This window comes from Argiope bruennichi, chromosome 9, assembly GCF_947563725.1.
Source record: "Argiope bruennichi chromosome 9, qqArgBrue1.1, whole genome shotgun sequence".
Classification (NCBI taxonomy): Eukaryota; Metazoa; Arthropoda; class Arachnida; order Araneae; family Araneidae; genus Argiope; species Argiope bruennichi.
Genome location: NC_079159.1, coordinates 83,804,734 through 83,823,159, shown reverse-complemented (window position 1 = coordinate 83,823,159; position 18,426 = coordinate 83,804,734). Strand labels below are relative to the sequence as shown.

At 26.5% G+C, this 18,426-nt stretch overlaps 1 protein-coding gene across 6 annotated transcripts in view; it reads right to left on the bottom strand.

Annotated features, from left to right (window-relative positions):
* Positions 1–18,426, bottom strand: part of LOC129983735 (E3 ubiquitin-protein ligase TTC3-like) — a 125,048-nt gene that overhangs the window by 49,041 nt on the left and 57,581 nt on the right. For 5 of the 6 annotated variants that reach the window (XM_056093335.1, XM_056093338.1, XM_056093340.1 and 2 more), the window contains 10 exons: positions 18,349–18,396; positions 17,152–17,202; positions 17,030–17,077; positions 16,820–16,921; positions 16,616–16,717; positions 10,190–10,324; positions 8,088–8,168; positions 7,894–8,003; positions 6,741–6,867; positions 3,613–3,825 (listed from right to left, as the gene is read on the bottom strand). In XM_056093335.1, the coding sequence (XP_055949310.1) occupies positions 3,613–3,825; positions 6,741–6,867; positions 7,894–8,003; positions 8,088–8,168; positions 10,190–10,324; positions 16,616–16,717; positions 16,820–16,921; positions 17,030–17,077; positions 17,152–17,202; positions 18,349–18,396 (1,017 nt within the window). The remainder of the gene's footprint in view (positions 1–3,612; positions 3,826–6,740; positions 6,868–7,893; positions 8,004–8,087; positions 8,169–10,189; positions 10,325–16,615; positions 16,718–16,819; positions 16,922–17,029; positions 17,078–17,151; positions 17,203–18,348; positions 18,397–18,426) is intronic. The other variant, XM_056093339.1, reaches the window with a different exon arrangement.

Here is an 18,426-nt window from a genome sequence, read left to right as displayed (position 1 = left end):
ATGTTAGTGAACTAGATTCAATTTTGAACTATACAAACTCTATATGCCACCCCAGGTAGCACTGGTAATCCGGAGCAATAGGTTAAGCTGGCTCGGCCATATCTGGAGAAGCTCTGAAAACAGCGTCCTCAATATATTCACTTTAAAAAATCCTATGGGTCAGAGGAAGCCCTCCAATTAGATTGCTGGATGACATGAAAAGAGACACAAGTGTTCTGAGGATAAAGAACTGGAAGGGAGATGCGGGGGATAGAAAGTGCACGTGGTTGAGGCTGCAAAGGGCTGTTGTGCTCATGAAGAGAAGTTTCTACAGCTACCCATAACTGTAAAAGTGCTACCAATGTTGGATTTTGAGCTTGAGTTTTTCCTTTTAATCATGTCCCTTGTATGATGGGTTTGGTAGGTGCCATAACCATTAATTGGAATTATTTGAATGTTCTTCAAACCAATAGCAGATGATTTTGGACATGGCTATTATAATGTCTCACATTTATTACTGGCAAAACCCGACACAGTGCTGTTTGTCTATTAATACTGACTACTTTGCACATGTCACTGGTCTCAATCATTAAATGGATGCTATCGGCCACTGCATTGTCCATGGTGGAAGATAATGCCTAAAATTATAAATTCTTGGTACACTCTTAATTTTGTGGATCAAGGAATCTTGAATTCCTAAACAATTTCCATAATGGAATGCTCTGCTCATCTAACTCCAGCTAGCATCACTTCATGTTCAAGTCTGTTAACTCCTTTTGAGTGGCCATAATCGCATCAGAAAACTTTTAAATGAATTACTCCAGGATAAACGAAAACCTGGATAATGATTTGCTCATTTATACATTTCTCATGCGATCATACTGCTACCCATATATCAGTATAATGCTATCCCATGACTTTTAGCACTTCAGTGAATGGCAAGCGCATCACCTGAAGTACTTATTGTCCAATTTTCAGAATATTAGAAACACTGTAATCCTCTGAGTTGAGAAGTTTAATAAGAATTAAAATGTATTAGCTAACTTCTTAAAATTTTAATCATATTCATACACTGATACTTAAAAACTAATTATTAATTACATTTTGTAATAACATTTTCAGAGCATAAAAACTTAACTGAAGACAAAAATTTACAGCAAGTTTTTCTAAAAAGCTCACATTGATAATCAAATCACTAAATGTGTGTGATGAAACAACAACGAGAAACAAATTCTGTGTCCTTTTGGAAGAATAAAGCTACAGTTTTTTATATTCTCCTAAACATTTTTCAGTGGCTTTATTTTCTCAACTCATTTTACTTTAATAGTATGAAAATCTAACAAGTATTATAAAATTATTTCAAATAGTCAATAACTACTGTGATTAATAATGCAATTCCTTATTATTAAAAGAAATTATTAAAGACCATCAAAAAATTGCAAACAAAATATTAATGTATCACTCATTAAAATATCTATAAAAATTTATGAACCTAATTTATCTAAAAGCTATAAAAAGAAATATATATAGAAAAATTATTCTTAACTGTTTATATCTTGTGTATGTCAAGAAATGGATTTTTCCAGAATTTGTGTTTCTAATTGTTCATGTTTTTACATGCTTTATTTTGAAATTGTGTCTTACATAACATATGAGCCAAGCACCTTCTTTTTTCTGTCAGTCATAATTTAATAAATAATGATAATTTCACAGATTATTTTTAAACACAAATACCTAATTACATATATCAAAATAAATAAAATAGAGCAATATTTTAAGATTATCATACATATTATTACATGAAAATTATGCATTTTCTAGCAAAATTATATATAATTTCAAAAACCTACAAGCTTAAAAGATGGTCAAAATTTTAAAAAATTCAACATATATACCATAATAAGTCTCATATTTGTAAACATACATGTCACTTCTGTGCATTATAACATACGAGTTTGTCCAATTACTTCCTTTCATATAACCTTTTTGGTTTATGGACCACCATTTCCAATTTCTCTCTCCTAATTAGTTTTTCTGATGCATATTCAATTATATTGTCATTATCCAAATAGAGTGTGACAAAATCAAGAATGGTCAACATCCAGCCATACTTGTATTTCCTTTCCATTAGCCTTTTACATATTTTTCTCATTTCCAAGATTTAATTTCAAGTTTAAATTTGTATCTTTAAAAGTGCTATTATTTTGATAATGCTGATTGTGCTATTATTTTAATGCTATTATTTTAAGTGCTATTATTTTAATAATGCTAATTAAATGCTGATTAGATTTTATTGTATAAAAGAGAATAGTTTCTATATTTCAAGAGTAAAAACTGATAAAACAGAAGGTATATTAGGTATTATTTAAAATATCATCCATACATCATCAATAAATATTATGGAAATTCTACAAATAAAATTTTGACTATAAAGTTCCAATTAAAATTCTTTCTTTAGTTAATTTGAAATAATTAAGTACATTTAAAAAAATTCAGAGTAAAAACATCTGCATAACAATCAAAGCAACATGTAAAAAAGTTACTTTGTTACTGAGTGGCAAGAAGACACTGTGTAATCTCATGCTGGAAAGGCTTTTATCATTCTGCAATGAGCACTTATTTGAACTATTTGAAGAGGTTCAAGTTCCTCTGGCACAAATACTCATCTTAATCGATGAGATTTTGTCTTTGATCAAGATTATTGGGTTAGGGGCGCATAACAACGACATTGATGAGCTGGTGGAAGAATATAGTGAGAACTAGAATTTATGGAGATGCATTCAGTGTCACAGCAAAAAGTTGCAGAGATTTGGTAAGAAAGAAATAATAGATTCAGTAGAGCAACAACCTTCCAGTGAAATAAAGGAGTTGCTGAAAGGATGGGAAATTATTGTATGGCATATTGAGAAGTGTTATCCTGATAAGGTAGTAACTATGCATTCTACATATTAATTTAATGATAATGCTATGTTTCATTTTTGTCAAATTTTGAAATACAGCCAAAGAAAAATGTCTTTAGATAATTTTCTTGTAAAAATAAACATGTATTATAAATAAAAAATTATAGACTTATAAATTTGAGCCCCTCCCCCGATTGGAATGCATTGTCCTGCTTTACATGAATTCCTATGGAAGAAACTGTTTCATATTATGACTGAAATTCAGAAACAAATTATGCTTGTTAAGGAAGGTTTCACTATATATTCAATATGCTTTTTTATTCTATATATGCATATCTATTTCAAATGAGCTATGTTTTTTTCTAATCACTTGAACTCTGGCTTCACTGTAATTTTAACTTCCAAGTTGTTTGGGCTATATAGTTACTAACAGAATCAAAATGGCTAGTCAACAAATTCCTTTCTAAAAACAATATAAGCTCAAAAAAAATTTTTTTTTTCATAACAACTTTTTCTTTTTTTTTTAGTTAGTTGTCTATATTGCTCTTATCAGAGCTGGAGGGAAAACATCTCGACAAAAAAATCAAAATTGGACAATCTCCTTGAGTTTACAACGAATAAAAATCATTCACAGCTTTTTCAAATCATGTTTTAAACACACACCACATATATATGCTCTAACTGATTCAGTGCCAATATCTACCTTTGGTTTTAAAATTATGAAAAAACATACCTTATCAGTGCAGTTCTTAGCCATTTTTATATTTTTCCAGCAGTGGGGATGGTATTGGAGATTACATTGTTCTGAACAGTTAATGGTGAAAAAGCCTTTGAAATCTGGATCAGTGTAGTAAATAGAAGGTTGAAGAGCGCACCCTTCATATCGACAAATTGCATCAGGAGGAGGAGGGTTTTCACATTCTTTTATCAAAGCAGGTAACCTCTCCTTTAAAATAAATTAATTTAAAAAATCCATTTATTATCAGTTGTTATCAGTATAAGTTTATTATGCATTATAAATTAATAAAATGCTAGGAAAACTATAATATTAATAAATTTTATCAACTTTTTTCTTGATGCTATAACGTAATTTGAATTAAAAATCTTATAAATAGGCCTTTTTTTTTACAGATAGTTGATATCTAAAAAAATTCATGATTATTTCAATCACATTAAATAAAGCAAACAATACAGAGACATAAATAATAGAAGGAGAGAAAAAAAAAAAAGGATTCTGTAAGAGAAATTTACAAAATTAAACCAACATATTTTTGAGTATATATTTTTTAAAAACACAAATTTAAAAAAAAAAAAATTAATTCTATTCTGAAAGAATTATATATGGTGAGAAAATCTTAAATACAGTCGCAGAAAAATAAAAACAGGTAGCCACCCATATTTATTTTGTAATCCTATGCAAAAACTAAAATTACCAAAGGTAGTAATGCATACTAAAAGATCCACACTTAAATTTTTTGTAGATGTGTGTGTGTGGGGGGGGGGGGAGGCTATCCACATATTCAAAATTGTACAAATTTGAAATTTCCTATGGTCACACCTAGGGATTACAATACCGGACCAAAATTTCAATACCGGTATTCGGTATTTTTTAGATCTTAATACCGGGATACTGGTTTTAATACCGGTATTAGAAATTTTAGAAAAAGAAAGAAAACACAGGTGTTTCTTAGTTTTCTTTGCCAGTTTTATAAGAGAGTGTAAATATCACAAAAAATAATATGTAACATAAATTATAACAGAATATAAAGAATCACAAAAAAGTAAAGGAACAATTTATTTATTTAAATCACAAAAAAAGTGTAAATATCACTATTCAGTCTATGGTACTATTACAAATTTTTGAAATGTGATCTAAAAAAACATAATGCATCAATTGAACTGTCTTTAAGCCTGAAAAGTAATTTTGAGTGAAAATTACCAGCTGTCGAAAACGCTCTTTCGGCATCTACGCTAGTTGGTGATACTGTTAGCAATGCGCGATATACGTTTACCAAGTATTTATCTCTAAATCCCTCATCTTCAAATAAATCAATTTCTTGTCGGATGATTTTGGATATAGCTCATTTCTGTATTAAATTTTGGTTCGTTGATTTTTTTAAATTTATTTATCTCTAATTCTAATTTTTGTTCAAGATACAATTCCTTTTCACTATCGACATTAGTGTCATCATAATCTTCGATAACTGAACCGAATTCTTCTGAATGTGGATAGGTTTGTAGGTAAAAAATTTTTAAGAAAATTTACTATAAACTTAATCAGATTTGGATTCTTTTTTTTTTTTTTTCATTTTTATTTTTAAAATTGTTATAATTATGTAAATACCATAAGAAATTTTCTATTTCGGTATGCCTTTCTTCTGTGCGATTTTTCAATGTCATATATAATTTTTCAGATAGTGATGTGTGCTGTTCTTTCATGACGGCAACATGAGATTTATTATTGCATTAGCTGTTAATAAATTAAAATCTCTCCGACATAATGCCATAGTCAGTTTTATTGGAAGTAGAGCTGATATAGTTCTGGCTATTAAGTCGAATTCACTATGTGAAAAATTAATTTACAGGTTTAAGTCGATTATTGCCTTTTGGACTGGATTTCTAAATTTCAAAAATCGTTCCATCATTAGGAGTAAACTGTTCCAATGTGTCTTAGAATCTATTATTAACATATATTCTGTTTTATTTTCAGTTAGTATATATATTTTTGCAATATGGCATTTTTTGTAGGGGAAAGTTTAAATATCTTAACAATTTTTCGAACTTTATAAATTATAGGAAGCAATTCTTGATGGATTAATATTTCATCCTCATTAGCAATATCTTCTTCAACAATTACACTGTCATTATCTTCAGTGTTAATATCACTCTCACTCTTACTCTTTTCAATGTCGGAATCCGAAGTTTCTACATCCACAGTATTTGGATTCTTCTGTTCTTTAGTTTTTTTGGTACAATACATCTATTACTCTTAATTGAATTCCATGAGCATAGCACAACTGCTGATTTGCACCAATCAACTTTCCAACTTTTTTCATAACTGTTGCTCCATTAGTTGTTATGGATACAATATCTTATATCAAAGATAATCCATGTTTCGCTAATTTAGATTCAAGCAATTAATTAAGCCATTAATTAGCTCATTAATTTCGCACATTAGGAGACATAAAAACAAAAACGTATTCTATTTTGCTGCGTTAGCGATCCCGGAACATATAGTGGAGACAATTTAAAAAATTTCTAGTAAATACCGAAAAACCGGTATTTAAACTTGTGAATACTGGTATTACGAAATTGTAAAATAGCTCAAAATACCGGTATTCCGGTATTGCAATCCCTAGTCACACCCTTTTTTTGATGTTACAAATAGATTTGACATGGAAAAAATACCAGAATTTTACACAACTTTAAATTAAAACACCATGATTATTTGATGATTTTGGAAGATTAATTTCGAGTCTAATAATTTGATTTTCAAAGGATTATCAAAGATCCAAAGCTAATTTCCTTTTTTTTTTTCAGAATAAGACGATTCTTATTTTGATAGTACAGATACTAACACACTAAGTGAACACCACTTTTCTTTTTTAAGCTCTTTGATAGAAAATAATGCAGCTTCAGCTTTAAAATTAATTTTTTAATTGGTAGAAAGGTAAATTATTGCACTGTTTAATAATATAAAAAAAATTTAAAAAATAGAAATTAATTTTTTAAACTAAATTCTTTAAAAATGTTTCTAAAAAATAGTTTTTAAAAAAAAATTACAAATTATTATTAAATGTATCAAACATCTTTAAAAACATAGAATTAATATTAAAATAATAATAATAAAATTTATCATACCCTCAAGTAATCAAGTTTGGTTTCATTTATGGTAGCTGTAACTCCAGGCCATACATAAACTTGGGAATGAACCCCTTTCTGTGAAGTATCATCCAACATTTTGAAATATTGAAGAGCCTGTTTAAATCTGTATAAGAAATAAAAACATGGAATAAATTCTGCATCACACACTCAGTAGGAAGAAAACATAGATAAAATATTTCATATAACTACAGAATAAAATGAGTTAAGAACTGGCATTAATTACTAAATTTAATTAAAAGTTCAAATTTTACTTGTTAATAATAACAACAAAAACAACAAAAAAAAATGTAAGATATAAAACATTTTAAAAGTTTTCAAGAACAAGTAGCCCTCAGTCAGTATTCACAAAGTTTTTGGATCAACTTCATGAGGAAAAAAAATCTACTAACTTCTCTTATACTTTCAATCTGGGTTTTGATTTTAGTTTAGTTATATTAATGTCCTGTTTTAAGGACAGGCATCATAATTTTGAACTGTGGTCAGATGACGAGGGCGACACCTTAGCTGGTACCTTCCTCTCCGAATTGCAAATCTGGGATGAAAACTGTGGTGAACAGTAAATAAAAGAAAAAGGAAGATCCATTTTATACAAAAGGATTGAAAGAAGAATAGATGATCATGGGTAAAGAAGAAATCAATGTTGAAATTGCACTTTTTATCAAGAAATGTTTGCTGCATATCATCAGTTGATGAGTAAAACAAGTTACCTCAGACATTGCCTTCTACAAAATGGTTACGGTGAAATTTTTTAGAGGAGTAAAAAACTGATAAAAGACTATCTTTATTGCGATTTGATATAATATAGCATAGAAAATTGCTTAATATCTTCCAATTAAACAAAATTATATGTTTTTAATGGAACTGCCTCTTTTTGTTAATCTTGTTAGAAGAAATGGCCAATAAAACTCCATCTATTTCAAACAATAAATCAATACATAACACAAAACATAAAAATCAATTTTATTAAATTTCACAATCTTAATCAAGTTAAAATGTTCTCCCACTTTAAGCATTTTAGTTTTTTTAGGTTCTGTATTATATATAATAATGTTTGGAATTGGATTTAAAAAAAAAGAAGCTTTACATAAATTGGAAACTATACAATTTCATTTCAAAATGGGTTCTTTACCTGTTTAATTTAAGAAATGTCTGTCCAATAGTAAAATAAGCAGCAGGAAAAGCAACGTTTTTATGTTCTTCAATGATTTCTTGAAATACAATGATAGCTTTTTGCAAATCCTGTAAAAAGTAAACAATTAAAAAATTTTTTTACATTAGTACAAAGTGAATAAAATTGCCCTCTTAATCATCCAAGATACTTACATCATAACCGCCAGATTGGTAACATGCAAATGCATAAGCATATTTTATACAGATAATATCACATTCTTCATATTTATGAATCTAATGGAGGGAAAAAAATTACTAGTGTTAATGTCTAATGTTAAATGGAATCATTATTGGGTAATGGTAATATATGTATTAAACATGCAGATATGCAATTTAAAAGAATATTAAAAACAAACAAAAAATGCAGCAAAAAATTTACAAAATGCACAACTATTTTTTAAAGATCCATCAATTTAAAAAAGGATTGTAAAATAAAGATATAAAAAAGTTAATCATGATGCATAAAACAAGAATTTTATAGTTAAATTATGAGAAAAGAATAAAATGACAGCTAAACTTTAAAAAGGAAACAAAAATGCACTCGTTTAAATGCACAATTAAAATATTTTAGGAAAAAAAATATGCCACAGGATGATTCCATTAATTATAACTTTCTATCTGGGCCTCAGTAACCTTAATCCAGCAGAACTACGGATAGTTATGCTTCATTTCTTTGGCTAAATGGATTACATTCCATAATTGCTTTCTTTCTTTATTTTGTTTAACAAGCCAATATGTATTTCTAAATGCGAACAGATTTCAATTGACATATATCACTCATCAGCCAGAATGTAAACAAAAATGAGTTAAAAAAAAAAAGTCATTTTGAAGTATTTATTTCCTTTGTATTCATTTTTAGGTAATGCAAGGAATTCAAAAGAAATCTTTATTTCCTATACATCTAACTATATTTTAAAAAATATATGCTTATATATCTATGCAATAATATATCTTAATATATTCATATGAAATTTTTTTAAAAATAAATAACTTTCTGCCAAAAAAAAAGAGAGAGAGAGAGAGAGAGAAAAGAAGCAGCAGCTTTAGTTTACAGATATTTTAATCCAGGTGTTTTTAACATAATTAAAAACTTTTCTAAACTGAAATATATGTTTAAAATTTAGCTGTCTTCAATATTATATAACTATGTGACTATAAAATGATACTCTTTTAAGGATTTGAGCCTCATAAATAAGTTAATACAGAATATTTATTAAAGGGCCTAAGATTTTTAAAGTTTAACTCATGGCGAAGTGAAAATTTATTATTTTTTAAAAAAGAGAGTTAAATGATAATAAACTAGCCTGTGACTTACATACAAAAGCTTTAGTCGATTTAAAACATTATTAAAAATTAATTAAGTAGTCCAGTTTGAATACACTCGCAAATACTGCATAGCTGTTTTAACAAGAGAGCATTAACTTTTAAAAACAGTAAATTTATTTTAATTATTAATTAGATAACATTTTATTTTGAGGATTAATTATTGAGAACTATTTAAATCTGTAGATTTAAATAAAAATGCTATAATTTGGTGTATATCTTACAACAAGGGTTACCAGTGCATAAATTTCTAATTATAAAAAACAACCATTCAATAAAGTATGAACATTAATAATTAATACTGGGCACATGCATAGTTCCTCTTACTTTAAAACTCCTTCCCACTGCCCATAAATTGAAAATAAAATTTTTATCTATGAAAAAATAGATTCAGATGAGAATAATCTATTTTTTATATTATTATGGTTAAATTATGGAAATCTTATAAACTCAGCACAATTTTATATACTTTTGCAACTCGTATTTTTTTTAAAGTCAAACAAATAAATAATATACATATAATCAAATATAAGAAATTAATGTTTATTTAAAATGTATTCAGTTTTTCAGAACAAATGAGCAGCTAAAAGCATGAAGTCTAGTGGAAAAATTACAATACTAGGTATTTTTCAGAACAAAGGACTTTTAAGTACATTTTTTTTAAAAAGTAGTTGCAGATACAATGAATAAAAAAAAAGATTTTCATAAAAACTTAGGACGATATTACGAATCACACATCTTTTCCAATATAACATTAATTTGATTTCAAATCTTGAAACTTCACCAGTATAGAATTTCCTGTTTAATTATAATTAATATTAAAATTTATAGAGACAAAATGTTAATTTTTTTAATTAAAGAAAAAATACCCATGCACTAATACACATTCTGTATAACTGTACATCAAAACAAAGAAGTAAATAAAACTGAACCTCAGGAGCAGCTTTAATTTCATCCAATGCATTCCGAAAACGGCGCATAGCCATTATCTCACATCCATCTAAAAGTGTATTGGATGCATCTTTTAAAGACATTTGTAACATCTTTATTCTTTCTTCAGAATTATCCTTGAAGAAAAAAAAATTTAATTAATGAGAAAAAACAGATTAATAATTAATTACACTTGCAGAAAGATTATGGAAACCTTTTTAAAAAATGCATTTTCAAGGTTTGAGATATCATAAAATACATCATTTTTGGAAAAATACCATGAATTTATGTATTGTTGGAAGATTGCATTAATAAAAAATTTAATGCAATTCTCAAAATTAAATTATCTGTATTCTTTTTAAAATTGTAGTAAAAAGTTACTTAAGAATACAGTTTGATTTTTTTAATTCAACTAATAGATCAATATAGATCTATTTCTGTTTTCTTGCTTGATTATTAATAATTTCATGTATCAATGCTGAAAAAAAAAAAGACATTTTTTAATGTGATTGCTGTAAAGCTGTAATGGTGTTTTTATGCTCTTTTTATACATATTATAATTTGTCTTCTTCTTTACAGAGTTAGAACTTTGCAAGTTTTTTTAATAATCCATTTTCAGATGTACTAGAAATTATAAATGCATGTTTTTAATAAGGTCTTTGACAATTTTTTACCTCTATATTTTTTATAGAATCATTGTTTTCAACTTTTTTGCATTAATATTTTTAAAAAGTTCTTTCATTAATAATTTATTTAACTAGATAATAAGTTATAATCAAATTAAAGAAATGGCCCTGACTTGATTAATATGATATACAGAATAGGATGCAAATATTAATTGAGTTAATTAGCAAGAAATAAGAAGGAAATTTGGTGGGAACTTAACAAAATGTTGCATTTTTAAAATTATGAAGAGATAGTGCAATATAGCAGAAAAATTTGTTTTGGGAGAGACAAATTGAATCATATAGCTCAGCTACAGAAAAAACAAAATATTAAAAAAAATCTATGAATATTTGATTCAAGATAAGATAAATCAATGCGATATTGAGTCGAAAGACTGTCAATGTAAATTACAGGAGTTGTTCTAAAACTTCAGATTACCACTGAATTTATTTTTATTTTATAAACATTTAAAAGGATTGAATAGGCTTAAAACTCATGTGAACTAGGTAACCGAATAATAGAGCAAATACTACTTGAAGAGATGAAATTGTAAAATGTTTGCTCAAACATTTTATAAAAAGTATTTAGATTCTTATGGCATAAGATTTATCATGAAATATCCAATAAGTGTTAAAATCTAGAATTGTATCACTTCTAAAGACGTTGGCCAAATTTGAGCATATAATTGAAATATAAATGGTTAAAAATAGATGAATAAGGTTCTTGAGTTCATGATTCATGTTACATTGAAACAGATATAAAAAGTGATTGTAAGAAGTATTTCACTGTTAGATCAACTTAGGATTAGCTCAGATTTTACTTCCATTGAAAATGAATTGAACTAATTAGAAAACATATCAGACAGAAATAATATATGAAAAAATCTAATTTTTAAACAGGTTAATTCAGTTTTGACAATATAACAACTGCAAAATAAAAATTTGTACAATTTGTCAAAAGGCATCTTATGTTGCAATTAAACTTTAGTAATCTTCCCCACTTCCCCACTAAACATTAACTAACATTGCAAAAGTTTTTGCATATTTTAGAAATTCTATGTTTTCTTTCTTTGTAAATGCTTTATAATGATATGAAAAAGTAGCATATTAGATTCTAAAATAAATACATTTTTTATTGATATATAATTTGATTATCCTAAAAATGACATTATCCTAAAAATAATTTATATTAGAAGCCCTAAATTTTTTTTCCCAAATGATTTCCATAATTTTAGACACTAGTATGGTTATGAATATATATCATACAAACAAAATGTAGCTTTTAAAATAGCAAAATTTTTGGACAAGCATTCATTTTTTTTGTAATATTATTCACAAAAATGAAACACTCTTCTAAAAAATCTTCCTTTTCAGTTTCAGTAGTTTCATTAGTATTCAAGTAGCTGTAGTCATTATTCTAATATAAATACTTTTCTCAGCCATGAACATTGAAATAATCTATGCAGAAAGAAAAAGGGAGAGAGTAGAAAAGGGATGACAGACAAATTTGATAGATGCAAATGATGGTCTTTAGTTTTTAAAGCCTGAGAGATTATCTTTTATTCTTGCAATGTTTAAAAGGATCAGCATTTTTCAGATGAAAAAAATAAATAAATAAACAAACAAGAAATTTGAAATTACTGTTATCCCTCCCTCCTGTTTTATAGGTGATTTTTAAATGCTCTGCGTTTTCCCAGTGTTGTGGAAATTTTAAATAATATATGTAAGAATTAAACTGAATACTTTCACAGAATTTTCCAGCAATATTTGGTAACAATATTTGGTTAGCAATATTTGGCAATATAACAAGCAATATTTGGTTCCAGCAATATTTGGAAGTGTGTTGTTTGATGCTCTATAGGACAATCGTTAAATTTAAAACTTATACTTTTCCTTGTGATTATATATAGTATTCTAGTGTTTTTTAGCCCTCTTGTTGATATTCTGGAATATGAAAATAAGTTGACGATTCAGCTCATTTTTCCTATTTTGAGTTAGTTTCTTTTTAAAGTAAATATTAATTTAATAGTCAAAGAATCAAAAAGAAAGATTAACTGAATCCGGCCCGAAGACTTTTTCAAGGGTCACCCTCAGGCAAGGATTCAAACCAGGGATTTTTTCTGTGAGGGGTCTGACTTTTCGTCCAACAAATTGACCCCTCGTGACCCGAAAATCCCAGAAAATTGCAGGAAAATTATATGTAATTTAAAAACTTTGTTTCCTTATGGACTCAATAGTAAATTAAATGGAGAAGGTTACGGGGATTTGGATAACATTTGTATTTATAACAAACTTAACATCTTTAAAGACTTTCTAGATAATGAAAACAAAAGTAAAAGATTTAAGAGAGGAAAAGGTAGAGGCGGCAATTTTGATATAGTAACTGAGGATTTTCAAAATTTGTGTAATTTGGAACATAATAATGAAAATATTCTTAAAATTAAGAAATATCTATTTGGCTTTAGAAAAAATAAAATTAGATGGTTTATTAATAACAAATTTGAAGATTTAAAGTTTGAAAATTCATTCACTAAATACATAATTCTAGATCTTATCAAATTCAAGCTTAATATAGGAAAAAACGATTTACTATTTAAAACTAAAAGTAATTTAAATAAAGAATACTGTGTAGTGAGATTTTTGGATATTTGCTTCGAAAACCTAAAGTTACCTAAAGTTATGCACAACAATAAAGAATTTTTTCCTTTAAAGGATAATGCAATAGCTTCAATAGCATTTAGTTATTCAGCAACTTTAAGAAAAAGAATCTGTAACTATAATTACTATAGCAAAAATTTAAATAAGATAGACAAGACAGACTGTAATTGTAATAAAGATATTTATAAAGATTATATAGATGCTGACAAAGGACATATTATAAAAGGGAATTTAAAAATTATAGATTCTAACTCTTTAAGAGATTTAATGGAAAGGGGCACGAAATTTAGATTAAGAGAAAAAGTTAACATTAAAAAAATCTTAATTTCTATCGGACAAGATTTGGATATTTTTATTTCCAAATTATCTAGGAAATACCATTGGCCTCCAGAAGGTTTCAGAGAATGGAAAGTAAGGATTTTAGAAGACATTAAAACAGAATTTAATGCAGACAACGTTAGAACTAAAGAACGAGGAATTTATTTCAACAAAACTTTGAAAAAAGAAATAAAAAATTTAAAAGAGAGGTTTGTTATTACAGTAATAGATAAATCGGCAAATAATTTCGGTTTAATTTGTAAATATTATTATAAAGAACTTCTAACTAAGGAATATAACTCTAATTCAACTTACAAATTAATTAACACCGGGAAAAAAGAATTGGATAAAAGGATGCTAGCTTTCGCTAAAAAAATTAAAATAAAAACTTGCTCTTTAAACTACCCTTACCTCTTCCCAACAATAAAATTTCATAAAAAACCAATAAATTTTAGATTCGTAACTTGTAGCACTGGCAGTTACAATTACTATACGGGAAAACATTTCTTTAAATACTTAAAAATTGTCCTAAACAAAATTAAAGAGGAAGATAATTTTATTATCAATAGTAACAAAGATATTTTGGACTTTCTAAAGGATAACAATTTTAATAAGCTTAATACTTATGATTTTGAAAATTTATACACTAATCTACCTCATGAAAAGTTAATAGATGTCTGTACTAATATATATGAAGAATATTTAAATAGAGATATTATTACAAAAACTAATTGGTTAGAGTTATGTAAATTTAATATTAAAGAAAACTATGTTTTTAACGGAATAAATTTTTATAAACAAGAAAAAGGAATTCCAATGGGAACAGCTTTTTCAAGTGCATTAGCCAATATTTTCCAACATTATTATGAAAAAGAAATAATTAAACTTAACTTAATAATAGGCTGGAGATATATTGATGACTTAATTTTGTTAAATGTGGATAATCCTAATGATATTATTAATTGTTACCCAAAAGAATTAGTTTTAACTCAAACAAACGAAAATCAACTTAAAGCTAATTATTTAGATTTAAATATAGAAATTGACAATGGAAAAACTTTGATAGGTATTTATGATAAAAGGGATGAATTTAACTTTAAAATAATTAAACTTAGTAACTACCATTCTAATTTAAACTCTAAAATTTTCAAAAATTTGATATTTTCACAATTTAACAGAATTAAAAAAATTAGCAATAATAAAAGCTCTTATATCTTAGCAACAAACAATCTCATTAAAAATTTAACTATTAACGAATTTCCCAAAAACTTTTGCAATATAGAAGTTTTGATAAGAGAGGGTCTGTTTAATTTCTGACTTCCTCTGGTTTGTTAGCTTTGAGTTTTAATTCAATAGATGGCGCTTCAAGTTTGATGACGATACATTATGACGAAACGTGGGAGGCGGATATAGCTGTAAACGTGGAAAAATTAAATCTTAGTTTAGTTCAACGAAATACATCTACAATAGCACGTTTTAACCTCAAGTAGTTTTCTTCAGATTTGTACTTTCATTTTGTAAGTAATTTGCCTTGTGTTTATATTACTTTTTTTCATGTATCTTGTGGTTTGATTTGCTGTGGTCTTATTTGGTTTGTTTTTTGCTAGTGTTTTTACTTGTTTTAATCTTGTGATACTAATTTATCTCTAAAACCTCAATTTTCTGGGATTTTCGGGTCACGAGGGGTCAATTTGTTGGACGAAAAGTCAGACCCCTCACAGAAAAAATCCCTGGTTTGAATCCTTGCCTGAGGGTGACCCTTGAAAAAGTCTTCGGGCCGGATTCAGTTAATCTTTCTTTTTGATTCTTTGACTATTAACTTAATATTTATTTCTAATTTGGTTAAGTTCATTTGTGTTTTAGTTGCAGCAGCATTAGCGCTCTCTAAATACAATGTATATTTTATTATTATATAGATTCAGAAAAATTATATAGGTGTTTTTGCACATTGTTTACTTATGGATTGATAGTTTCTTTTTAAAGCACGTTTTTAACAAAATTATTAAAAAAAAATTATTTTTAAAGTTTGTAATAATTATAGTTAAAGGTTTAAATTTCAGAAAAAACAATGATGGAAATTTTTTGAAGAGTATGTCCACCCTGCTGTTCTTTCTGCCAAAGGATGTATAAAAAAAATTTAATGTATAAATTGTGCTTTTGCATAGCAATAGAGTTGGGTTTTTTTTACTAAATCAGTAAAGAAAAAAAGAAGAAAAAGTGGGATATTACATATATTTTGAAACATATTTGGTAATATACATTAAACTGCAATGGTAAGAAAATGATTCTGATATTCTGTATATATTATCTTTATATTCTTTTTGAAGGCTTTGATTCTGATAGCAAATTAATGAAATTTAACCACTTGACAGATTAAGGAACACACATAACAGAATGATATAAATTTTAAAACACTTAAAAATTTATTAATAATTGAAATTTAATAGATTGCTGAGGTAGAAATTATAACCAAGTTACATGTAACAGATTTTATTGAATTTTTTAAAAATAAACAATTTTAAACAATCAGATGGCTGCCAAAATGGCTAAAGCTACATAAAAAAAAATAAAAACCTCTTGGCAGTACTAAGTTATTGCAACTTTAATGAATATTTTAAAATTGCAAATAAAAGATACGTAAATTTGAATAATCGAATTAAGAGAAGAAACAACTCTCTAATTACCATATTTGTACTGAACAATTCAACATATGACATTAAAAAAATGTAGTGTGTTAAATTTGGCATTAACATCTAAACATAAAAATTAGACAAATGATTCCATTACCTTCTGATCACAAGCATCTGAAACTGAAGAATTTCTAACTCTAGATGCTTTAGATGCTGAATGTCCAGATTTATTTTTTTCATGATTTATTTGAGGATTCATCTAAAATTTTAAGACTTGGAATTTTACTCTCAAAGCAAAAATAAAAAATATATATAGAATTAAACATTAATTTTAAAAAAATTAAATATATATCTTTATTACCTTTTCATTATAAGAATCTGAAACAGAACAACTTCTAACTCTGGAAGTTTTAGATGCAGATTCTTCTACCTTATTTTTCTCAGCATTCACTAAATGATCCACCTATAAGTTTATAATTTTTTTAGTAAGATTATAATTGCAATAATTAATATATTTTACATTAATAATGTTAATTTGCAATAATTAAATTCATTCAATGGCATAACTTACTGAAGATGCAGATGGCTGGCACTCTCCTTTAGAATTTGCCCATTCAGACTGCAGAAAGGATTATAACATAAATACAAATCACAAAAGAAAACAAGCAAACATTCAAATAAAAGAAAAATTACTTCAGAATCGCTTTCATCAGAATTTGAGGGATCCATGAGTTCAGGAACATCCTGAAAATAAAATTATTATTATTTGCACAGTTGACATGTATGATTAACTAAAAGGACTTAAGATAATAAGACAAAGCAGATTAAGACATAAGATAAAGTAATCCAAAAATCAATGCACTTTATCAATAGAATATTATATTTAAAAATTCATATTTCAAAAAAAAAAAAAAAAAAACTGGATTTTAATAACAAAACTTGTTACCATAAAGTTTTGTAGTAATATTAATGACTTAGAATTAAAAAATTTGGGCATTATTAGATTTTAAGTTACTAGAGAAAAAGTGTGAAAATTAAAAATCCTGGCTATAATATGTTTTTAAATTAACATTGATTTTGATATAATTTCATTAGTTTACTAATATTTAAAAATGCAATATTTTTAACTTTACATAAGTTATATTGAAGTGTTTTAACTGCTTATTATTTTCTTGAATTTTCAACAACAGAATGTTTTTCATATATATAAAACCTTTGTAACTGATTGTTTGAAAAACCAATAACATTACTCTTGTCAATTTATTTCATTTCTGTTTAAAAGATAAAAAGGTTTCAAAATAAATTTTTTATTAACATTACAATTTCTTATATTCAGAATAAAAATTTCTTAACTGATACTACTCCCCCCCCCCCAAAAAAAAGTCTAAGAAATCAATAACATTTAAAAACACAATAAAAGTATTTTAGTGTTTTATATTGAAATGCTATTTTGTGAAATCAGCTTCTCCATGTATAGTAACTTCTGTGTTTGTTATTCTTTCTTTTCAATTATGAGCTATAATCAAACAGTTTTAAAAAATACTTTTGTTATAACTAATATTAACCAAGTAAAATCTTACAACACATTACAATGATTTAATTTACAAGAAATTAATACAACTTATTTATATAAAAAAAATCACAAATTCTTATTCTAGTTTATAAGAAAAATTTATACCAAAATTAAGGCTTTTTAATTATGTATTATGTTTACAAAATTAAAATAATATAAATACAAATAACACAGATCAAGATATTTGTTAATATGAAACTTTTGATTCTTAATTTTTTCAAATATATTATTCAAATTCAAATTCTAGAATCAATCTTTCATGTACAATTATCCAGTCACAATCATTTTAAAGAGAAATGCAAAGAATAAATTAATACCTGACATTCAACTTCAGAATCAGATGCCTCTATCAATTCTGGGAGATCCTATAAATGTTTAAGAAATTATTCAAATGA